The 26402-nt window shown below is 32.7% G+C and overlaps 2 protein-coding genes across 6 annotated transcripts in view; one reads left to right on the forward strand and one right to left on the reverse strand.

The window, feature by feature from the left end:
• lovit (loss of visual transmission) overlaps positions 1–26402 on the forward strand; it is a 40849-nt gene that overhangs the window by 6053 nt on the left and 8394 nt on the right. The gene's annotated exons all lie outside the window — the stretch shown is intronic.
• On the reverse strand, positions 698–23101 carry LOC117159732 (synaptic vesicle glycoprotein 2B). Of its 3 annotated transcripts, none has more exons than XM_033339864.2 (11): positions 22997–23101; positions 10541–10591; positions 9897–10058; positions 7164–7326; positions 6837–6958; positions 6254–6495; positions 5681–6007; positions 4803–4947; positions 4264–4423; positions 3140–3267; positions 698–2882 (listed from the first exon to the last, which is right to left on the reverse strand). In XM_033339864.2, the coding sequence occupies exons 1-11, from the start codon at positions 23025–23027 to the stop codon at positions 2812–2814; spliced, it is 1602 nt and encodes a 533-aa protein (XP_033195755.2). In that variant the 5' UTR covers positions 23028–23101; the 3' UTR covers positions 698–2811. The 3 variants fall into 3 exon arrangements, with proteins under 3 accessions (XP_033195755.2, XP_076479963.1, XP_033195748.2); XM_076623848.1 differs by lacking the exon at positions 22997–23101 and adding an exon at positions 13592–13858 and having other exon boundaries at positions 7164–7314; XM_033339857.2 differs by lacking the exon at positions 22997–23101 and adding an exon at positions 13592–13857.

A 26402-nucleotide genomic window follows, 5' to 3' on the forward strand; every position in this document is an offset into this window, starting at 1 on the left:
GAACGCGAAAATGAAAAAAAAAACCCGCTAAGTAGATCGGAAAGAATTAGAAGTATTTCTTTAAAAATGGCCATGGTCCAATTGCAAAACACACCGTTTAGGCTTCGTGTCAATGTCAACAATGTTGAACGAGTAGGCTGATACAAAGTGGTAAAATACGGTTACGAAAATAGAATGAGTTTTTGGTACAAATAGGTTTTCGAGAGGAGGGACGAGGTTTAGGAGGTGTTTATGAATTAGGGTATTTCGTAAGGGAGAGATTTATAGTTGCACGCGAATGTCTTCGAAAACATAAAATGATATGAACTCTTATCAGTAAGCGGTTATGAAATTAATAGATCCTTTTTTTTCTTTGTGTCCCATAAAATCAATGGTTTCAAAAAGATCGTAGATAAGACTTCTATTTCAACTGAAATTTCTAGATTTATTGATAGCAGAATATAAATGAACTCTTCTCGGACATAAAGGATTTCGAAATTCCAAAATTATTATCCATATCTTCTATCACTCTTTGTAGATAAAAACGTTGTTTCAAAATTTATACGAATAGTAGAAATCTTGATTGAAGTAGCCTTCTTTCCTGTAGTCCTTTTAAGATCACTGATAAGAAATATTAATAAATTTTCCTTTATACGGTAACAACATTTTGAAATCACTTTATATAAATTTCGAACTTTCAAAAAATAATAGACGACAATTGATTTTGATAGGTTCAGCAAGAACATATTTTTTATTGTACTTCGATGGCCGGCATATAAACAGTCTACAATATAAAAAGTCTCGTACATAGAAAAATAGAAGAATAACACGCGTCGGGAATACGATCGTCGCGTTCGATATTCATTTACATAGAGTTCGAGGCTGATCGATCGAATCAAGCTTCGTAAAGAGATCTGCACACGATGAATACTGTTTGACAATACTTGGCGATATTGGCAATATTATTAATCGTATGCGGGCCCCTTAACACCGTACAATTTGCAATGTTGAAGAAATATCGTGGCACTGTGTTAACAATACGGGAGATCGTCGTGATAATGGTTTATATAATTGAGCATTTATTTCCTGCCTAGCTTTTTTAGCTGTATGTGTATTAAGTACTAAATACGTTAATCTATTTATTCGAAGATCTTTTTCGTTGTATATAATATTTTAACAGAATATTCTACAGGTTATTTCAGAACGTGTGTAGTAAGTTTTTAAACGATCGTTTAATTATTTTCACGGTAATTATACGTACAGGTATTACAACTTAAAATTGTTCTGTTGTCACAGAAAAATGATAAGTTTAATGTCAAATGATTTTTAAAATACTAAGACAAAGTCGAACAATTTACTTTCAGGTCAGTTTTGCGATAAATTCTGTAGATTTATCATTTTCTACTTTCTTTATTCTTTGAGAAAATTTGCCATTCTTATTACGACAGAATGCTTTTCACGTTCTAGTAAAATGTAAAATCCAAATTTCTCAAAGTTTACCAAAAGACACTTCATATTAATTTTATTCCCTCGTTATGACAACAATAGAAATTCGAACCGCGACAGTTTCTCTAAGTTTTATTCATACTCCTTCCAAATCGCTCTGTAAATTCTGAAGAGAACAAAGTAGCCATTTCTCTTCTTCCATAAATTAGAAGAATAAAGTACAATATCCTGGAATACATGTTACGAGATTTCAATTACGAAACAAAGATTCTGTATACTTTTTAACTACCGTATACGACGCTCGATGAAGATATTAAATTTAGAAATGTAGAAAAATATGTAACACATATATACTTTCATCATCGTGAACCTCTCGAATTTGCTGAGTATTCACAAACATTGTGTGCGTTACGTGAAACTGTCACGTAAAATTTTCATAGCAGCTACAAATATCTATACGGTGGCTACAAAATATATTGGCATAGCATTGTACGTATTGATCATAATATTTACGTACTAATTAATTAATTCCGAGTACGTAAGATTTCGTACTATATGACTGTAAAAATTTAATACTGTGAAAATGAAATGTACGACCTGATAAAAAACGATGCTTCATCGGAAAATACGTGCCGCTACTTTTTGTAGCCATTGTATAGGAAGAATAATCTTCACTTGCAAAATACACTCGATCAATAACAGGCATCCTCTTATAGTATACTAAATTATGTCCGGTGTGTATTAAGAAAAATGTATAAAATAACGCAGACACCGGCCGTGATAAAGTATACGCAGAAAGTACACAGGCACGATAGTTTAGTTATTAGAAGATGGTGTTTCTATATATGTATATGTATATAGATAAGTATATAATTCGTTAACAAGAAATGAAGACATTAACGTTCTTAACCATTACGAGAAAGAAATACTGTAAATTTAACACTAATATCTTTCCTCTAAATTTAAGTTGTAATATTATATCGTACATTTAAGTAATAACATGTTTTCATACTCTTAACTTGACAGAACTTAAGGGAAAGTAAAGATGTTTTAACACCAGAAGCACCGTAGCTTAAAGAGTTGCAAATAATTATGTCACGCTTACTAATGAAAATAATAATTTTTATCAATCTTTGTGAATTAGTCGTTTTGATTGGACTTTCTGGTGTTAAATAAGAGATCCTCTAATTATTTCGAGTTTAATTAAATTCTCTCATCGATAAAATTGCCTATATTTCTTGTTTCCAAGCGAAATGCGTTTATATTATTAAAAAAAAAAGAAAAATGGAAAAGTAAATTATATAGAATTCTTCTTGTGAATGTAAAAACCTTTTTGATTGTTTCTTTTCTTCCGTCCCACTTTCTTTAGCTTAATCCGTACTATCGTTAAGATTTCTCAACGTCTATCGCTTTCGATTTCTTTCTTCCTGGTGTAAACAGGGCTAGCAAACCACTCACTGGAATAAATAAATAAATGTCACGCATATAAATATTCGATAAGACATTATATAAGGAAGAAAGCATTAAATTAAAAGTAACTTATAAATATATTTGCAGATATTGAATGAATTTGAGTAGTCTAACAGATGTAACAAGTATTGTCACGACATTATCGCTATTTAAACGCGATAAGTAGATACAACACAATACATCTGTATGGAGATAATTTAAGACCTAATTAAAAAAATGGAGAGGTCGGAATTTGAATACATACGGAATAATTGAGCAGCTACGATAACAATCACCAATGTACAATAGTCGTCGATCAAGTATCCGATCATTAGAGTACCACTAATAGCACCTATTCTACTGATAAAGGCAGACAAACCGGACGCCATTGCTCTGAAACAGAATTATATTTGAAAATTATCGAGCTTTATATCATTAATTTTGTGACAGTTTCGGGTAATTAATTTTCTTATATTCGGTAAGAATCATAAGTTTACGTCGATGATAACACGATTCTGTTACAAAATAGTAAATGATAATGATCGTAATTAACTTTCAATATTTTTACATTATAATTGAGTTAATGTATAACGAAGAAACAACGAATTTTGTAAATTTCCCTAAGGACGTAATTTCTATTTTAATCATAGATCTCTACCTAATATTCCAACGATAAGGTCTCTCTGTTACGATAATAACGTTTATTCCAGTTACATAATTCCAAAGACACCTAACAACAGCTACATAAATCTCAATTTATGAAAGAAATATCAATGACGAAAATTTCAATCACATTTCGCAATAGAACGCAACTGCAATTTCGATCTGCAAAAATCAAGTTGCATAACGTTCTCTAACAACTATAATGATAGTATTAATAAACGATAACGATAATAATAATATAAGAAGACAAGTATTTTATCGTAGGTATTGAAAACAAGAACACTCGAGATAATGTTTCGAGATCGACAGATTAGTTCAATATTCGATCGTCGAAAAGAATGATCGTTTCTATTATAAATAAACCAGTTGACACAGACGAAAAAATAAGTATTATATACCGGGATATTTATATCGATCGATAAGCACACAATAAACTTTCTTTCATATCTTTGGAGAGAATAAACAAGTGGCACATCTTTTTTTAGAAAACTCGTGCGGAAGGATGAAATTTTTTCAAGTTTCTACAGTAAATCACAGAGGTATTCATACTCTCGCAATTATCGAGTTCACGAACGATCTCTTTGAATTCCCTTGAAATATTTACGAAACGATTAAGAAAATAAAGATACTTTAAATTTATTTTTATTCTTGGGATTTATTTTATATTTTTATTATTAGAATTATTAAGTATAGGAAAAAAGTAAGAATCCTGGGTGGGTAGATTACCTTAAATGCGTTGGATACAGATCGACTAAAAGGCAATATACGACGCTCAAGCAAACGGAAGTGACGGACTCATAGGCACACGAAAGAACCAAGTTTTGGGTGGACGTCTCCACCAGAAAGAGGCAAGCCGTCACGACAGCAGGAATGAAAGCTGTTATCACTGAAATGACAGACAAAATTATTCGATATCTGTCGATAGACTAATTTCTCAAGTTAAGCAAGGAAATTAAATCAATTAGAGATTAAAGAGATAAATTCGAATTGCTCGATAGTATACTTATGAAGTCAATTAGAATTTCAAAAATATATTTAACACATCCACTGCTTTTGGCGCATATGGTGTATAGATTCGATCAATTTAAACAATGCCACTGATATAATTGTTGATAACATCCTTGATGAAAATAGGAAGGCAAAGAATTCAGGGATGAATAGTTGTATTTTAATAGCAACGGATGTGTTAGAGATAAAAATATATTTTGAACTAAAAATATATATATCTCGTAATGGTAGAAAGAAAAAGATATTTGTTTGCTTACCGAGGAAAAATTTATATCCTAAGTAGTTAACAAATAATGGCAATATCAGCCCTGTCGGAATACACGAGGCACCCAAAATAAATGTGTGCACGAACACGCTAGTTTGTACTCTGGAATTGCAGCCGAACGGATCGTCTGACATATCCTGTGCAAAATTTTTCCCATTAAATCACTATAATAGTATTTAATATTTTATTATATTAAGAAATTTTTAAGTTATCCTAGAATTCAATTAAAATCGCGTAACATACTATAAATAGAGTTTTATGTATAGATAATAACGCAATGAACAACGAACATCTGATCTTTGTATTCCATCTACATATCGCAAACTATTCCGTGCTTTTGCCTATTTTGCAATTGCTTCTTGGCAATCATCCTAATATCACTTTAATTTCAATTCTAAATGTAGAACAATACAATTTCTTCTTCATAGAATAATTACAATTGCAAACTACATATTTACTCTATACGAGGTTTCATTGCAAAATTCAATTCAACGAATAACAAATGAATAATTATCTACTAAATTTTATATAAAAATTTTCATTTGTCTATTCTGTAATGCCTCCTTGGCAATCGTCCCAATATCTCTCTTCCTAGTTTCTAACCTTAGAACAATTACAATTACAAATTGTAAATTTAATTTATGCGACATTTCGTTGCGAGAGCCAACTCTCTACTAGAAAAAATTCCTATTACAATGATTTCCACCTTTTTGTCTAATATATATACGTATATATACGTATAGTTTTTTCCTTTTTTTTTTCTTTCGTCTAACGATAAAAAAATTATGAACGAGATATTTAGGAAATGTTGAAAAATTCCTCTAAATTTCACCTAAAAATCATATTTATGTTTGTTATTCGATCACTCACTATTTCTGTAACATTTTTCGCGCTCTTCAATGTGCAAACGCTAGCTGTTTGATTGGGATACGCCTCCTGAAAGTCCGCGTATCTATGAAAAAGTTCTGGCAGCCATAAAGTCAGCGTGTAATAAGAGGACGTGACGAAACATGCGATCAGACACATTACAATCGTTCTACAAAGAAACGGTGGCTTCAATATCATCATGGTTTTCATGTATATGTCAGTTATCATCACTTGGAAGGATTTCTCGCTCACATCTTCTCTCTCTTTGGTGTGCATTATTCGGTGCACCAAATCGTTTAAATTGTTATTCTCGCAGTTCCGAAGCTTCGTCTGAAAATGGAAGATCAGAAATTTTTGTTTTTTTCCCTTCATTGCTATTACAGGAATATTTTTATCAAATAAACAAATCAAGAATTAAAAGAAATATCACTCGCGTTTAGCTTAATTTACATAGGATTTCGAGTTCGAGAGAAATTGACTTGAGGATCGAATTCTCTCATTTTCAAAATATTTTTACAGCTTCTGAGAAATTCTTTAATGATTTCTGTTACTCGAAAAGCGAATATAAATACTTACTATGTACTCTTTCGGTGGCTCTCCACTGTTTTCAGAGTACATTCTCATTAAAACGTCCAGCATCTGAACGTTGTGTCCAGTCTCCGCGAGATATTTTGGTGTTTCAGGGAAAAACAGCAACCAAGTTCCGGTCAACAAGGCTGGAAGGGAGCATATGAACACGAAAAGATTCCACGAATGGAAAAAGAAACCGCCGTCCGTTTCGATGTTCACGTTCAACGGAATAATGATCCAACCGACGCCTGAAATTTCCAAATAGTTTGCAATGTTGAACAAATTTTGAGAAAGAAACGCAGGCAAAGTGAAATATTTAAAAATAATACAGGATTATGTTTTCGAGCTTTTATTCCTAATAAAAATTACTTAAGATTTATTATCATTAAGATCGTTATCGTTAGATTATTATCGTTAAAACTTAACGTAAGACATATACATTATACACCCATTAAAACTGATTTCAATAGAAAATTTAATACTTTAATCTCTTTACTGAATCTTATAAAAATTTATAAACGAAACAAACATTTAGACTTTACGTTAAATCAACGATATATTATAATTCGTAAAGTTTGGCAGTAATTACCTGCTAAAATGATCATTCCAACCACCCAAGCCATTTCCATCCACGAGAGCATTTTGTCCCGATATTTAGTCGGTTGAAATTCACCCAAATACAGAAAAACGACGGCCGATTGTCCATTCATACTGAAGCAATAATTAAACACGATCGTGAAATAAAATGTTCCGCTTTGGACACAGGGAATCAAGATTGTCAATCGTGTGTTATTTAACTTTTGTGAAATAAAACGTATCACAACCAAATTTTTACTGTGTAAAGTATTATACGGTCGTTAAATTTATCATCTATCTGTTATTCCGCTTAAGTTGGATAAAATGTAATAATACTAACGCTGCACCGCTTAGAAATTTCAAAAACAGGAAGATCCAATAAAATGGCACCACCGACGCCAATAATTCAGAGATACCATGTAGAAATAACGCGACCAATAGTGACATCCTTCGCCCTTTGATAGCTGCGTAGCAACCCCACATGTACGAACCTGCTAACATACCTATAAATTCATAATTAGAGAGATTGATAAGGCTTAAGGAAACCATCTTGGTTATTTAATTACTTTTGCTGATAGAAAATGTTGTCAGGACAATGTTAGTTGGTTATTTACTTTCAATCTTTCATAAATGCATAAATATCCGTAGACTGTTCTTTGTATTTTAGAAAATTAGCATATTCTTTTCTAATGAATATTTCTCATGAATATTCCTTATCTATCGCGTAATAATCGATAGTTGTTGCATAGAAATAGCAGAAAACGATCAAAGAGTCACGTTCTTGCATCATGTAACCTTTCAAGGCTTAATTATTCGTATTCGACAGGTGTCATCTAGACGATTGTAGTAATTCTTTGATCGTGTCTCCTGCCACTGCTTTCATGAATATGTTAGTCGTTCTTACTACGTGCTAGTGGTATGTTTGAATAATTAGCTTTATTCCTTAAACGATTTATTATGCTAACGGCGAACGGAAAAATTCGTGGCAAACAAGTTCAATGACTTATTCTTTGTTCGTGATATATTAACTAAATGTGAAGAAGGATTATAGAGAGAGCATTTATGTTTAACACAAGAGAATATGATAATAATAATCTAATATTTAATATTAGAATAATAGTGAATTAAATATTAATTTAACACTGAAATTCATAATAGTAAAATAACATGAATTTGTAACACCCGATGAAATATCAATTAACCGACTAGGTAATTAAATAATATGAAGAACTAAGTGATAAAAGAATATAAAAGTAAAGCTATAAATATTGCAACATCGATATGTTCAACCGTGTGGAAAATTTTAATTGAAAAATCAATTTTCTGACAAAGTGGAAACCATGTATGGACATTTTAACGATACGTCCCTGGTTTTCGCGCATTACGATTCAATTAATTTATGTTGCATTCCATTTGAAGAGCATTGGTGTCTGGATACTTTTGCACAAGAGTTTTCCTCTCGTACGTTCATCCACACCGCGATGAATCAACTGTATCTCGCCGAGTACCTTTTCTTTGTGCAAATTACTATTTGTACATTAGTTGTCATCTTTAAAAAAGACGATGCTAAAGAACGTCTTCGCGCGTGATCGAACGTGGACAAATGTATAAAAAAGTATTAATTCGATAGAAATTAAAGGATATTATTAATACTATTTATTGTTCACATTGCTAACAAAGCGGTAATATGAAATAAATTATTATAATGAAGCTAAAATTTCATGGAAATATAGAGATGTGTTTATATTGTAAATTATACTAATTGAGTTATGAGACGAAGGAGAGAGAATGGGCCGTTTTATCTTCAGAAACGATTTGAACAATGAAGTGAATCATGATAAAGGTGAATAAATAGAGAGAAAAATTTAAATCCAATACATCGTCATCAATATTTATACCGCATAAAGTGGAATAACACAGACAAAGGAACGAACGATGGCAAACGGGAATGAATGGATGAAAAAGACTGGATTCGATAGAAATAGGCTGCGGAATTTTTTTATGCAGTTACGGGAAATTTAAAAGTGCAAAAATGCACGTAATATGCAAAAGTATATGAAATATATAAAGTTGAGCATCTATTATAATATTTATTAAGTACAAGAAATTTGTATTTAAGTTTTATTCCTTCAATCGTTTTTATGAAAATAATTCTTTTATTTATAATTGCCATTATTTATATAAATATTTGCATGAATATCCGCCTGTCCGTATCTAAATAAGGAAAGTGAGAAGGCTTGAACGAGTGGAAAATAACTTGCAATTTCACAAGGATTTTTATGTAACTCGAAAGGAACGCGGTTTGATGTCCTGTTCGAGCTAATGTAAGCAACGCAACGTGTTGGCGAAACACCATGGAAATCGATTCCAGGGCGTGTGGCGTTCGCGAGCCTCGGAAAGGCACGCAACACATTTTCATTCCAGTGATAAGGTGAATGCAATATATATACGCTATTTTCATATTTGATAACAGTATTAAAGTGATATCGATCGAATAAAGAAACATTATACGAAGCAAATATGCCATATTAAAGCACGAAAATGGAACTTTTGTAAGTGACATATCTTCTTTCTTTTAACAAGAATTATTACAGAATTATCATTTTATTATTTGTTTATTTACTTTTTATAAGTCCTTTTCCTCCGGGTTAGAACAGACTTGTATTTCTTATTTCACATTTCTCTTTGATACCAAAAAATGTATTTCCCAACTACAAGCAACAATATATAAAATGACGTTAAAAATAAATTACATAATCCTCGTTCATATTTGTAAATAACACACGCGATAAGAACGATTAGCGATTCAATAAAAATCGGTAACCCATAAGAAAAATATAATTTGTAATTAAATTAAATAGATTATTACATGACAACACAAAAACATACAGAAACAACACAATCATAAAATTCTTACATGATCATAAAATAATTGCCAAGCAAATGTCAGCGACGGACAAGGATTTTTGTTGTCATGTGTGTATGCAAAAATGAAAGTAGTTAATAATATCGTTGATATGCCGGAAGGAACATTGATATATAGTTAATAAGATGCTGATTATTCGAGTGTTACCTAACATGGGGGCGGCACTCATGCGTCCCTTGTCAACAGTGGTCATTCTGAAGTCGCATGCCGCTGATGGTAATACAAAACCGATACTTGTTATACTAAAAGCCACGTTCATGAAGATCAGACTGCAGACGGCCATAACCTTAAGGTTAAACTTGCCAAACCCTGTGGAAAGATACCACGAATCATTAGAATAAATCGTATTTATCGTTGCATACTCGTACTTGATATTGTGAATTGCGAACTTATACAAATAAGATACAAGAAATTAAGTTGGAGGAAGACGGATGAGAATAAAAATTTCTAGATATACAAAATTATTTACTCTTTCGTCTCTATTCCAATATCGTAAAAATAAAAACTCGGCTAATAACAACAGTAGTAGTATTTTCCCCCTTTATTAGGTTACGGGGTCTTCGATTGACTCATTTACGACAACACCAAACGACTTTCCCTTAATAAGTTCAATTATATTTATTCGTCTCAAAGATGATAGCTCGCTATGGAGATAAGCTATAAACCATAAAATAATATTATAAAATAACGAAAGAATTACGTCTATCATAAAAATAAAAATTCAATCGCATTCGAGTCAATTCATCCTTGCTCTTTAACATCCTCAAACTAAAAACCCAAGAAACGCATACCTGTTTGGTCGACGGCATCTTGAGCTACGCTTTCCGCCGTTTGCTTGGTGCCTGCGAATACGAGAAAATAACGCGGTTACTCATAAAAAGAATAAGAGAGAAAGAGAGAAAGAGGGGGAGATAGAGGAAAGAAAGATGGAATGAGAAACCGTACAGGCTGACGTGAAAGTCAGACCCGCCACCGTGATCATATGTTCATTCCAAGAATAAAAACATTCCTCGAATGTGCTACGTCCCTCTGCCAATCCGTTGAAAACAAAAGCGTACCAAGTCTTTCCGAAGGCTTTTCTTGCCTATAAATTATAAATCGTTCCTCTCGCTCGCGTCTTTGTAGCAGTTCGTAACGCTACTCAAAACACTTCTTTGTTCTTGCAACACACTGGGATTACACACTTGTTTGTCACCTTTGATACATTACGCTTCTCTGACCTTTATTAGCGATAATCCATTAAAATGTGCATAAAATACATAAAGACGTACGAAGATACGTAAAGATTCGTAATACGTCGAGTATACTCGTCGAGTATTTGCTAGACGAGAGGAATATCTGTTTAGGAACCAATTTATCATCCATTTGGCAAAGTTCATGAAAAAAAGAATTTTTTGGGGTGGCAATTAAGTGATTGCGGAATTTTTTTGGTTAGTTGGTATTGACAAAATCCGCAATCGCTTAGTTGTCAACCCAATACTTTTTCGAATAGCGCAAACTTTGCGAGATAATTGCCCTGATCGATGGCAATGAACCGGCCTCTACATAAACACGACGTTGTTTATGGAAATGACCTAATTACGTATATCTCTAATTATGTCTCTAACACATTAACATGGGTACAGGTTTGGGTTAATGCATTCTTTTGTTTTAGTTTTCAGAAGGTTAAGTTTAAGTCTAACATTGAGACGAAGATTAGACTTCAGATTAAGTTTTGCACGATATTTGAGTCGAGATTATTCTGCGAGATTAAACTCGACTAGAATTCTATTTGCGATTTAGTTTTTATTACTATTAGCGGTTAATCGAGCTTCCGCCTGAGATCTTTAATCAGAGAGATTGAGCCAAAGCTAAATACCTATGTAGATAATTATTTGTAAGCCGTTGCTTATTTTGAAATTTTGATACGACAAGAACAGTTTCGAGTTACGTTTGGATTATACCGCGTTAGATGTGACGATCGTTATTTATTTTTTGATTAAGTTTGGCTTAAACGCGGATTAACTTCGAATTGAATTCCGATCATGATTGTGCGACTTTTTGGCTGAAGTTGTGAGCCATTAAAATGGTATTGAGTTAAGCTAAATAAAATTTAAATACGCCGCTCCGTTTTAGTCTTTGGAATTAAGTCTTAGATTACGCTGAATTTTTAGATTAATCATCAGCATTGGTAACTGGATATCGGAATTTTTCTTTCTTTTCCTTTAGTCCCCGTGTATCAACAGTAGTATCAAATTAAGCTCGAATTAGACGGACAGCGAATCACCATCGGTAACACCTATGACTGATTATATTTGTCTCTTATGGCTATAACTCATTGATAGTAATTTTTTATTAACGCTATTGATGTTTCTTTGTTTTCGCTGGTGATTATTTATCTATTATTATAATAATATAAAATAACACACGAATATTTCCAGAAAAATAAATGTTACAATTTTGTTGTATAAAGAAATTCAATTCGAATTCACAAGATCTTCCAATTTTATTTTTTGAAATTTACTATTCTCTAATTTGTGGTACAAATGAGGCGTTTCGTCTTCGAGAAAAAAGAAAAAGCGCCTACACGTGCGTCTGATACTTGGTGTAAATAAATTTTTTAACTTCATAATACAGTGTCAGTTCTTCCAATAGCAAGCAAATCGTTATGCTATATTGACGCAAGTAAGAAGCGGGTAAAGCAATTCAGATAAAAATAAACCACCAAAAGCAACGGGCCAGGCAAATATCTCTCAAACTGCCAGTCAAATACCGCAATGCGTCAATGCCGTTTTATTACAACGATTGTAATCATGCTTGTTTATGAATTTCATAGAATAATGTTTCTATAAAGTTTGTACGATAAAAATGTATAATATCTGGCAAAAATAATAATATTTTTGCGTCATAGTAATTATTGTAGCATCATTCTGTTCTTTAACATGTTTACGTTATTCTCGTATGATAAGCTTTATGATTTTCCGTGGACCACCACCTTCTGACGTTAGTACAATGTCACAGCTTCTAATAACAAGCAAATTTTTATACATCCAATACAGAAACACATGTAGTATAATAATTTATAGTGGAAGGTAACATACAAAGTATCGATCACGTGTAAGCAACCCGTTTAAATTTTCGAAGCTATTTCTTCATAAGACATCATTTCCACTTGTTTCGAGTCATAGAATTTGCCCGTTGTACTTTATTTTTATCCCGGGTCATAATTCATCCTATATATCTATAGATATATGTACATACATATGTATTTATCTATAACTAGACTATGCATTTGTATGCATCTATGGGAAATTTGCAAATATAAGAACGTGCAGAATTGAAACGTAAATGCCGTTTCGACCGTTGTTCGTCGAATCGAATGCTCTAAAAATCTTCTTATTCCATTGTATTATATTTATCTATTTCAGCCTGATAGTCTAGGAATTAGATTTTGGTTTTACGATAAAATGCAATCTAGGTAAGAAATCGTTTTACTTACTAAACGCTATAGCGAGTATTGTACTTGAATAGTTCGTATATTTCTACGTACTACGCGAGACTCTGCGCACTTTTGCATTTTCAAATTTCTCACGATAAACATCCTAATCCATCCATCGAACATCGTTGTCACAGGTTCGAGCGAAGATCGAATCGAGAATATAACTATCGCGTATTCTATAGATGCTCGGTCTAATCTCCCCGAACGTTCGTTCGCGTTCGTTGCGGGGAAACGTTTTTTGGTGTAAATGACTTTGCACTAAACGGACACGAGCGAATGCTCTTGCTCGTTTCCCTTAGACGCGCGTTAAGAAGAAGAAAGGGCACAAAACAAACGTGCGACGTACGCGAAGAAAAAGAGTTACCTTGCAACGTGGAAACGGCGTCCGACACTAGCGGGTCGGAGGCGGCCGGCTCGCTCTCGAATCGAGCGATATCGCCCGACATCGTACGCGCGCGCAACTAACGCATCGCTGCGCTGTGCTGTGTCGCTGATCTCCCTAGCGGGTATAATAGCACGGTAGTAACGCGTCCTTGCTCTCGTCGAACCACCGTCGAACCGACCTAAACCGAGTGTCCGCGGTCGCCGAGTTTCGCTCGCCACGAGATCGGCCGACCGACTGCGCCGCCCCCCTCAACAGTTCTCGACAATAAACCTGCTGCCGCCGTTCCATAGGCTTTAGCTAGGCTTTTCGATATTCTCGGTTATCTTTCGCGTGTGAGCCTTCTGCTCGCCAGCTGCTCGAACGGCTGTTTCTTATCTCCGTTATAAAAAGTGGTCGGAAACTCGCACATCGCGTCAGTTCCTCCTCGTCATTTGAACCGAACCGAACATTCGCAAGAATACTTCATGAAACCAATCGCACGCTATTTCTGCCGTTAAACGCTTAAAAGAATCGAACAAGCATTTTTTGGTGCACTCTTAGAACTTTCCAATGAGGCGTTTAGAGTTTAGATGAAACGAGCGAGCGCTCCGCCTTAGTGAAATTTAGAAATGCAAGGGTGGACGAACGATTCGTTCGTCATTTGGCGATCCCTCGCATAGCCGGAAATTGATTGCTTCTATCGACGGCGAGCGCGATCGAACGTTCGTAAACATGGATCCCCTTGAAGCATCGAACAAGTATTTTCGCAGCGTTCTGAAGGAATTGCAACTCCTGTCATGCCAAATCAGAAACATTTTGCTGCGATATCTGCGACGAGGCGATGTCCTTTTTATTAATACACATATAGAAGATCCTGTATTTTCGTCGCTCTATGTATATTTCACTGTATTATCGAATAGCGGATTACGATCCATAATCTTTTTTACATCGGTGGCTTACAGAGATAGCAATAGAATTCATTGATTCGCGATTTCTTTAATCCTCGTCCAGCGGAAGTTCATTTTTTTCATATTCGTCAGGAGTATTTATATATGTCTTTTGATTTGTTGTGAATGTTTGTTTTATAACGATTATATTATCATAGAAACAAAATGAGAAGTCAAATTCATTTGGACTTAGGTTTTCCCCCATTCTTCCTGTTTTTTTCTTTTTTCTGAGAAAAGTAACTTTTGGATAGGAATGTCGAGTGTAAGCGATGTCGATATACCTCGCCTTCCGTACATCAACCTTCAAACAGTGACGTCATTCGCAGTTGCCTTTCATTCATCTAGGCATATATGTACTCGCAGATGTTTCTCTGTATCCTACGTCTCGTACAAAGAGCATTCACTCACCCTTGTTCTTCCATGAAACACCTATCCTACTTACAACCCCCATAAACTCCCACGAACTTCCTTCTTCATTTCTATTTCGAAACAAATAGGTACATGAACTACTTAGAAGCAAAATTAATCTACTCTATTTAATAAATAATTAATTAATGTCGACCATTTTCTGTCATGAAATAAGTCGAATAGCTGAAGTAGCAGTTCCGATTCTATTATACCACGAGAATGAAAGATTAAACGAGGAAGATTCCAAGAATGACGTCGATTATAGTAGATACCGAATGGAAGCTCGAGTCTCTTCGAATTTCAAATCTTACTTACGTAAGAAACAAATATACTTAGTTGGAAAATGATCTGGCTGAATGATAATTTCCGATTATTAATTGGTTCATTAATCTCATTTGATATACGTTCAATGAAATCATTAGCTCTTCGTTCTTGTCTTATACATATTTTATGTAAATTGCAATCACCTTGTTTAACTCGTTTCCGTCTATTTCATATTTGCAATAATCTACGAACGATACTTTATTTGCAAGGACGAAAACGAGGAATCTTAATCGAAAGCTGAAAGTTTATAGATATATTATCAGCACTATTATCCTATTAATTAATAGATTAATTTTGCAACAAAGTTATAGTTTGTGTGATGTAGTTTAATAATATTTTTCGACTTTCGCCGTTCACTCTAAAGCCAATTAGGACATAAATCCGGGTTACCACGATAATTATAATTTAATCAAATATTTAATCAAATCAATAGCTGGTGCTGTGAGATACCTTCGATCTCGTAAAAAAAACCGAGAATCGTTGGCTCGCACTGTCCCTACATAGCTTCGCAAGTTTCTTCGTTCATTTGTTTTATTTTATAAGTTTGAAAAGAGGTGCTTGTTTCTTTCGAGTTGTGGCGAAGTTAAACATTATCATTAATTAACCGTATAGATAGCGTAGAAATTTAGTTATAGTGTGTTTACGTTTCACGTGTGTGTATAGCGTGTTTCAGATTTAGTATAGTGCATCGGACACGGCAATTGAGATAAACTAATCTACCCGATTAAAGTCTGGAAAAGTTGCATGAGACTCACAGATAAATATCCACTTGAAGTTCAATGTTTACTTATGCCAACTTTCCTTTTTCAATCTGTCTTACATATCGTATAAAATTCTGCTAAATTTTTCTATTAAATATAATTGTTACTTCCTTGGTCAGTTCTTTAAACAGCAACGAAACTCTTTTTTTAACAGAAAAGGACTAAAGATAAGGACTGAAATGCTATAAGTATACGAGCTTAAAATATGTACATGACCATCGACTCTCAAAATAAAAGCAAGGTTTCTCTTTTGCTAGAAAATTATTAAAGGAGGCGACTTAAAATATTTAAGAAATATTTGAAATTATACATCTGCGTTATGAAATAATCTTTTACAAGGACATTGTAGCTACTGAATTTTTCATGAATAAGTCTGTACTACCAGTGAAGAATTTATTTTTTCCACCACAGCGAATATGTTTTCAACACATTCGCAGCAGTTGACGCAAAGTTACATCATTTTCCATATTTTATGTAGTAGATTTCAAAAATCTACATTTCGTAGATTTTACATCTCATGTAAGAGATTTTAGAAATCTAGATATCATAGATTTCATATTTCGTGTCGACAGATTTGAGAAATCGAAATTCTAAGCGACGCGTTCGCCTATTATATTGATTCCGCTTGAAAAAGTCGAACGAAAGGAGGGATAGAAATGGCAGAAAACCTGTCCAATGCCGGTTTACGCGCGACGAAAAAAAAAAAAGCAGAACGTATAACGGAGCGCATATAATTAGACTGTGGGCTAAATCCTTGTGTTTTATGGCACCAGGAAATTCCATCTTGAGACACTCGATCGATTACTATCTTCTGCTCGTTTTTACATATGTATCTTTTTTATTATTATTATTATTTCCGTGTTAAGCTTTCGCTCATTACATGCTTAGGAAATAAACTGGCTGCAAATACTGGTTACTGTTAGTTACATATGATTCTTTATATAAGAATATAGAATAATATTTTTTCATTTTCGACTTAGTTCCTGTGAAAAAAGAAATTGGAAAATTTATCATGCGCATGTACTAGGCCGATTTTTAATTAAACATGTTCTGACTCTATCTTCTTGAAAATGAATTCTTAAACGAAAAAATAATATTCCACGTTTTCTGTATAGTTTCACACATAGAACGACATCCTGTCCCGATTATCTAGTTCTGTCCAGTCCGCAATTAGCCATATTCAAGTATACTTTATCAATTTTCAAACTCGATTTTCTTAAAAACTAAACCGAATATGAGAAAATTTTATTCCACATCATTTGCTTATTTTTACACAAGGAATCGCATTATTCCGTCATGAATAAATATAGCTAAATATATGTATATAAGTGACAATCTTTCTTTGACGTAGCGTTGATCTGTACGATGTCTTTGAGTTTTATTCCTTTCCTTATTATTAGTAATTCGTATCACTATCTTAATACTCTAGACGAGTATTAAGTATAGACGAGTGCTGAAATTCTCATTGCACTCCGTATGAGGTAGAGTAGAGTCTTCATTTTTGCATATCGTAGCTTTGAGAGAAAAACGACACAGTTAAAAAAATGCAACTTTTGAGTTATAACTATGAAAATATTACAGAGACACTTCTCGACCAATTGCGAAACTTTTATTCGTTTATCTTCGTAATTTGGCCGATACAAAGCAGTTATGTCGCTCTTCCTGATTTATACGACACTGTGCTGTATCCTACAAATGCGTCTTGTCGTTAATAATTGTGTCCTGACCAGAAGGATGATTTCCTACGGTTTAGAGCTAAATATGAAAAAAGAAGAAGAACATTTAAACCTATTTTATAAGCATTACTCTTCTTGTTCATAAATTTGATTTAATTACATTTGGAAGTAGTTTTTCGTTCGTTTCTTCCGCAAGAAAACATACTTTAAGAAAAAAACGTACTGTAAGAAAGCGATATATATTTTTCAGTGGTGATTCTAGATTATAATTTATAGTTATACGTTGTAATCCATTTAAATTCAAACAGGCATTATACGCATAGCTCTATTTCATTTGTTACATACTATATGTGTAAAAATGACGAAGATCTTTGTGTCGAAAACACGAAGAAGAAAATCTTCCAGGTCATCTTTTTAGCGTGAAGAGTGAATCACATTCTCAGTCATTGGCGAAAGAAGAGAAGAAACGAGATACAAGGATTCCTGTTTACGATCTAATAACAAACGATAAATCTAGCTGTTGAGAGTCTTGTTCAGATGATTTAGACACCTCGCAATCGTTTGATAAATATAAATCACACTAATTAAGGGAAGCCCGCTTCAGGTTTGCAACTACAGCCTTATCGATCCTGATAAAGGCAATTAAACTGATAAACGCAGACATACATACGTCGATTCGACGACTTTTCTACGCAAATTCTAAAGTTATATATAATTACACAATCAGGTGGCAATTAACAATAAAGACACTAAATAACGATTTAAAATAAGGAATGCCTTCCTTAATATTTCATCTAAGTGACGCTCTAATAATTAATATATTTTAATATGGTTTAACGATAATATTTTAACATTTTTTAGAAACATTATTTTTGTGTAATTATTTCGAGTATTTCATTGTAAGCAATATTTTAGTACAATTAATTTTAATGTGGATCAACAGTATGATTTTAGTATTCTAAATTTCATTTAAATAATCAATTTCCGTAATAAATATCGTATTAAATATGTTATTAAAATCTGGTTATAATCACGCGTTTCTCGAACAAATAGTATAAGAAAACGAAAAAGGATAGGGAAATGGCGGAAAAATGTGCATTGAACGTTTGACCGAAAGCATTCTCAACTTCCGTCGAACAAACGAAACGCAGTCGCGTCGGGGTTTATTTCACCATTGACTATTTTTGCGCGCGTGCCAGCACGTTAAATCGAAACGATGTCAAGAACACAACTATGCTATTGCATCTTGAAGGATGGTTCGTTGTTTGTTTGTACAAGGTTGCAGAAAACTGCAAATTATTTTTTAGAAATTTATTTCCTGATTCCTTTGCTTGCGTTATATAATGCTTGTTTTTAAATATTTACTTCATCTTTTTCCTTTCTTTTTCTCGCATGACGAGTGGAATTTTTCAAATTGATATAAAAATTGATAATTCACGTTAATTTATCTATGGATTAGAAAACGTTGATTGATATCTTTCCTTTTCTTTTTCTTTTTTTCTTTTGTTTATAATCCCTGGATTACTAACGTCTGAAAGTAATATATCGAAAATTCTGATATGTTTGGTATTTTTTTTTTTTTTTTTTGAAAATAACAAACATTATGTATTGCCTGAAAAAGTGAAACTGCTTAAAAGAAATTCATGAATCCTCATTTGACGATGTAATCTGATTGGTATCTTTTTGGGTCACAGGTGACTACTTGCGACAAATTTCGATTAAGTAGATCATTTAAGTTTAATTTTCTTTCGTACCATATATTTTACACGATAAAAATCTTTAATAACTTATATAGAGTAAAAGTCAGAATAAAAATTGGTGTTGCATTTGGAGGAATTACGGCCATGTAAATCTTTGGTAAAAATAAAGAAAGATTTATACGTGTTATGAGGTGAAACAAGCAAAATCCTCGTTTCGAATATCAACTTTTGTATCATCCTGTATATCGTACCTTACTTACTGATATGCACATACGTATAACATATAAATCGATATTTGACGCTTTTATACATCATTTAAATTTATTGAAGCTTATTTATTCGTATACTCCAACTGCTTTAACGTTTCATTCAATTTTAGAGACCTATGTATAGATTTCATAAATCTTATATTTCGTACAAATAGATTTCATATAATAAATTAAACACATTTCGTGTTTTTTGTATTTTCATATGTATTTCAAAAATTCAGATTTCGTAGATTCCACAGAGATTCCTATATCTATAAACAATATTCATATTTTTTTTTTACACAATGTAAGGTCGAAAGATTTTTTTCTTAACTTTTCTTAATCTATTCGATGAAGAGAATCGTTTGACGAAACGTAGAAACGCAAAATGCAAAAGGAACACATACTGATAAACCGGATCGGTTCAAGTCTGTTCATTCTAGTTCATTTGCGAATTGTTATTGGCGCGCTGCATTATTATATCACTCGATAACGAGTTTATTTGACGATAAAAATGCTGCCCGCTAATAATTCATGCACTCCGCGCCATTAGGTAGTCAGCAGTCTCTACAGGTTTATCCATTTACCACGTATCGGTCGTTTTAAATGAGAAATCATAAAAATTTCATAATATTTCATCTTATTGCGAATTTTTATATCCCAATCTCACATTCATCTTAATGAAGATAGGCTCTTAATGGCTTAAAAAAAATATACTTATATAAAGTTGAACAAAGAAATTGCACATATTAACAATGATCGTTACATATTCTTATTAAATCGAAGATATTTGTTTATTTTTAAATAATTTTTACATCTTCTACGGTTCATCCTCTTTTTTATTTTCTATAGATTTATTACATATTCATGAGGTTTTATCCAGCTGGAATTTTATTTCATTTTATCTTGGTAAATTTCATTTGTTACACATCTTGTTTGTTGCTCAAGAATTTCTTCTTTCTCGCTATTGGCCCTCTGCCATAAATCGATGTAGATTATAGAACTACTACTTGGACTTTTCTCCTGCGACAAAGAGCTCTCTTTTTAGACTACTATTTTTTAAAGTCAAGATGCGAAACGTCTTTGTCACTTGGATTAAGTTCAATGACAGACATTATTATTGTTTATTAATTTATCCGTATCTCACTTTCTTTTTTCACTTTTTGACTTAATCGCATAACAATGACATATTATCGTTGTTATTTACATTAAGTGCATCTCTGTGTGCACGATACACGAGCTGTATACTAAAACAGGAAATATATGCTTCCGCCAGCAACACGATAAAACATCTTCGTAAATACATACTGGTGCTTCTAGAAATCGTTTCCACGATATCTCTTTGTATCCACGATACTGTTTTATTTCGTTATTATGACGTTACTATTGCATTTTAAGTTTTCTTTGTTTTCCAAATATAACACATATTGTATGGAAGTTTGGGTATTTGGAGATTTGGAGATTCGGAAATTTGGAAGTTTGAAGATTTTCTGGAAACTTGGAAATTTTATAATTTAAAAATTTCGAGAGAATTTTTTTTTTAACTAGAAAGTTCAAAAAATGTTGACGTTTGTATTTACGTGCTGATATCTATATTTTTACATATAGCTCTTAAAGAAAGACAAGTCGTAAACGCTGCGAGATGTTTTATTTCATTAGATAAATCAACGAGAATGGTAAATTAAAAGCAATTTAGATAGTTCTAGTTCAGTGTCCTTGACATTGTAATGTGCGGAAAGACCAAGATAGAGAATTCCCATCCTATACTTTTCGTTCGTTTATTATGTTATTCCAGTATAACAATGCTGTATTCCTTTATTCCTATTTTCATCATAATATCGATCATTAATTAATTGTAATAATATTAGAATATGGATATAAAAATGGAAATATAGAAATTTAGAGATTCGAAAATTTTGAAATTTGGATGTTTGAAACAATAGCAACGTCTTCTGTTATTTTAAATATTCATCTTTTGATTTTCTTTCTCTTTAGAATAAATGTTGATACAATTTGCTAATTAAAATTTCTAATTCATTGATATGTCAGTATTGTGTAATTCATTAACATTACTTTAGATTGAAGATGCTGCGATAGATAATAATCGATGATCTAAGACTTCTAAATATATATTGCGGCAATTTAATCCCAATACCAATTCCAATATCAATTCTTAATTGATTTGCAAATGACGAATAATGCATGGAACTTCTGATAACTAGCGATGTTGCAAATCATAAAGCGAATCATAGACACTTTCTATGTTAGTACATTTTAATTATACAAGATTAATCAGTGCTCGATTGATTAATAGTATTGATATATTTAGTTATTATTGATACAAATAGTATTTTTTATCAATAGACAGATATTCTTAACTTTTTATTTATATTTAAATTTGTTTCACTGTGTTATTAGGAAAATTGTTTTGCTAATATTCTTTTAGCAAAATTTATTATTTTTGTTATTAAGTAAAATATATAAAGGTTAGAAATAGCGTTCGGCAATACTATAGGTGGTAACCATATATCATATGTTGTCCTGAAGTGTCGTAATCGAAAGATCTCTTATTTCATTACGCTTTGCATTTTTCCTCAATTAAGTCTGCAGAAATGTGCTATTAAAGGTGCTATAAATACAAAGAAGAATACCTCATACGTTATCTCCTTTTTCAATGACAGACAAAGAATCGAATTATACAGCAAAAAACGTTTTACATAATCCAATTAAAAAGCGCAATGTAATCCAATTAAAGCAAAATATGTTTTGCATAATCTAATTGAACAATAAACAATATAATGAACCTTTCGTAAGAATGCCCTCAGACGATCAAGAATATTGTCAATATTTCAAGGTTCTCAATGAAAATACGGTTTGTCAATAAATATTGACAATATTGTATTAATAATACACATTGATTTTTTGAATTGAGAACATTGAAATATTGACAATATATATCGATAGACTGAGAACACTAAAATAGTACACCAACTTCTTTATATTGAAGACAGAGGCAAAGAAAGATAGAAAATCTTAAATATAGAAAATATAAAGAATATTTAAAAAATATAAAAAATGACGGCATCTGAAAGTTATTAAGACAAAATAAGTTACAGATTGAAATACTCTGTATAACACTTTTCCATTTCTCAACATATGTTAAGAAATTTGAAGTTCTCCATATTTTCTATCTTTTGGTTGAAATTATATTATACACTACAAAACAAAATACAATACAATACAAAAGACAATACAAAAGAACAATCAAATTTCGCTTTTCCTCGAAAGGAACATTTTACGTAACTAAGGCAATATAGTAATCCAAAAATGACCCAACTTACCTGTTTCATTCTGAATTTCTATATCGGCCATTGCAAACTTCCTCAAACTGTCTTCACAGCAAAGTTAAAATTAAAAATACAAAAAGAAAAATTATCTTTTCTACCAGAAAAAGATATTTTTCTAGCAATCTCTTCCTCTTCTTTTTCTTCTTCTTCTTCTTCTCAATTTAAATCAGCCAAAAGAGCAAAATTTGGTCCCAACCACTTCCCTGTCATATCCTCTCATCAAGGATCACAGAGAAACTGATCGAACACACGATGAATCAGCCCTGGGATCACGACGTTGACTGAGCTTCGAAATTAAACGAGAGCATCGGTGTGTCGTTGTCCGAGCTTCCGAAGAAACATCAAGAGAGAGAGAGACATTCAGCTGGCACCAGATACACGTGCCATAAATAAGAACTGTGAAAATGCTCATGAAAGGTTATTTCATTTGTGTAGGTTTTCCCATTAACATCGATTCGTCGGAGGACATCGTTTTTCTCTTCGTTCTTCCTTGCTTTCAAAACACACCCAAGGGCTAAATTTGATTTCGTTCTGTTCGTCCTTCTTGGTATTTACGACGAAAGCAAGCCACCATGAAGCAAATTCACGTTTATAGTTACACGTTACTATTGTTTTGAAGTCCTTCCGATTTTTTAAGCTTTCGTATATCATGCGGAAATTTTGAGACTTAAAGAGTCGAAGATTTATAAATTTGACTATTTGGAAACTTGGGAACTTGGAAATTTGGAAATTTGGACATTTGAAAATTTGGAAAGTTTAGAAATCGGCAAGTTATGAACAGAGACGATGAATATTTGGAGAATATGAGGTTAAATAGATTTTAAGGGTAGAAAGATAATTAGGCGGTTAGAATGGACAGTTTGTAGAAACGTAGTAAATTTGCAAGAACGAAATAATGGAAATACCTGACAATATGAGATTGAATGAACTTTAAGAGTGGAATGAGAATCGTGGGTGAAGATAGAAAATTTATAGAATTTACAGATCTACGATGGTACTTAGTTTAACTCTTAATTAGACTACTTTACTTAGTTACTGTTAACCAGACTCAATTAGAAAAACTAAATCAAACACTGTACAAGACTATTGTAAAATTTGAATGATGACAATAGAAACTGAAGATACAGAAATTACGAGATTGGACGGATTTTGAGGGAACTGGAATTCAGAGATCAGGATGGAAAATTTTTAGAAATTTAGAATTAACATGATATATTTGATTTTGAAAAAGTGTTTCTTGTGAATAATAGCGCCTTCAATTTGATTCCACATAACAGAAACTGTTTCTAGGCATAGTGGAAAACCGCGATGTAAAATATTGCCTGTTTAATATTCATCTCTTAATTCTTATGGTTAATTAAATTAATTAGGAACGAGCCGATCCTCTCGAGAAGAAAGATTAAACTGTTGTCGGCGATAATTGTCACCGGTGTTCCCCTCGTTTTCAACACACTTGTTTGCCCGTTTAACCCTGTGATAATTGGCACAATTGCCAGAATTATGTCGCGTAACAACCGTTTGAAAAAGGAGACACGAATGAGAAGATTATTAATTAGTGGTGGATTAAACCAAGACACATGCAGATCTTCTAGGAAGAACACGCTCCAAAACCCCATTTTCAGTTCTATTCGCGAAAGAAGTTCTTCGTATTTTAAGATTGATCCCTATTTGTTACTTGAGATACCTGACAGGTATTTGAGAAACCTTAATTTTTACCCTTATCACCTGCTCCCACCAAACATCATTTTTACCACGAAGACTCGGATATTATTTCGAAAATAATCTGTAACAGAGAATCAGTCGACTAACGATATAAGTAAATTATTTCCTTTAATTTTCCATCGTCTTTCCCAGCGAATCCATAGGATTTAAAACTTCTGGAATAAGAGGTAGGAACGAGAGCGAAGACCATCGAGCCCATCGAACCTTCTTCGATTTCTGTGCAAGCGAAGTTCACCGAACGATTTCTGTCTTCTTCCTCGAAATTTCCTGTTAACCTTGCTCCATCTTCTCATTGATTCGTTCGAAGATTTGATGAGAATCGTTACGTTCTTTAAAGATTACTACACCGTAACGTTGTGTACACGATTAATCGATTTTAATTTGACATATTCTTAGATCGGATAACGTCACAGAGAACGTCACGGATCATAGAGAATCAACGAGAAACACGAATCACATATCGTTGAATTTATCGTATTGATATAACTTGTGCAGATAGGAAACGATATTAGAAAATTATCGAGAATGTTCCCCTTTCTAGAAACTGTCTACAATAGAGATTGAAATTGGTGTAACGAATAGCCTCTGTATATGCAATTAAACGTTTATCTAGACTTTTCATTCGGGAAAGGTATTTTTAAAAAACGATAATTTCGAGTAACTTCTTACTCGCAAATATTTCAGAGGATATAAAATTGAAAGGTTGCTTAAGTGCCAATAAAAATCACTTTCAGCTCGGGTATATCGTCGTAAGTTGAATCGCAAATTTATCGATCGTGTCTTTATCGCGAAGAAAATTGGAATCTGTGAACGTTTATTAGACGGATAGTAGGATAAATAGCGAGGATAAACGTTAGAAAAGGGATATACGTGATTGAATAAGGATCAACGACGCATCATCGCTGTGAAATTGATTGATGTTTCGTTTTATCGAGGTAGCTGACAAGAAAATTGTGTTTTCTTCGGAGAAAAGGAAACAGCTCATAATTTTTAGTTACCTTCTCTTTTTAAAATAGAAAACTCGAGTTCCTTCAAAGTTCTATAATTTTACGCAGGAATTATTTTAATCTCTGATAAGTTCGTAGAATCATAGAAATTTGTAAAGTGGTAAATTTCAAAAATTGTAACGTTATAAAGATCTGATTCCCTTAAATTGTTTCGTCGTGTCCTCTCCGAAGAATTATCTTCATTTCGAAGAATTATCCCTGCTAAAATCAAAATTAGCTTGGGGAAAATTATTCTTCCCTAAATCTTATACCTGCGCACATACAAGAGTGTAAGAAAATCCTGCTTTTCATCGTTATCGCGGTCTTACAAGAACGAACCGAGAACTTGATAAGATTTAATAAAATAATCGGATCGAAAAAGATGTTTCATCTTTATTAACAGTCTTTCGAAAAGATTCTTCGAAGATGATAAAAACACGATTAAGAAAAGTGGGAAACTGCCAATTATCTTCAAAATATTTTATAATAAATTCTATATGACCATACATTCGACCTCTCCTTTTATATCAACTTAAATCTGTAATGTTACTCTTGATACATTAGTTTAATTATTTCCTTTTAACGTAATTTTCTCGTCAATTAATTACGTAACTTTCTTGCTTAATTTTGAGTGCATCGGAAAGAAGAAAAATTACGCGACTGGGATAGGATAATATCTAATCCTGAAGAAA

Source organism: Bombus vancouverensis, chromosome 13 (genome assembly GCF_051014615.1).
Source record: "Bombus vancouverensis nearcticus chromosome 13, iyBomVanc1_principal, whole genome shotgun sequence".
NCBI lineage: Eukaryota > Metazoa > Arthropoda > Insecta > Hymenoptera > Apidae > Bombus > Bombus vancouverensis.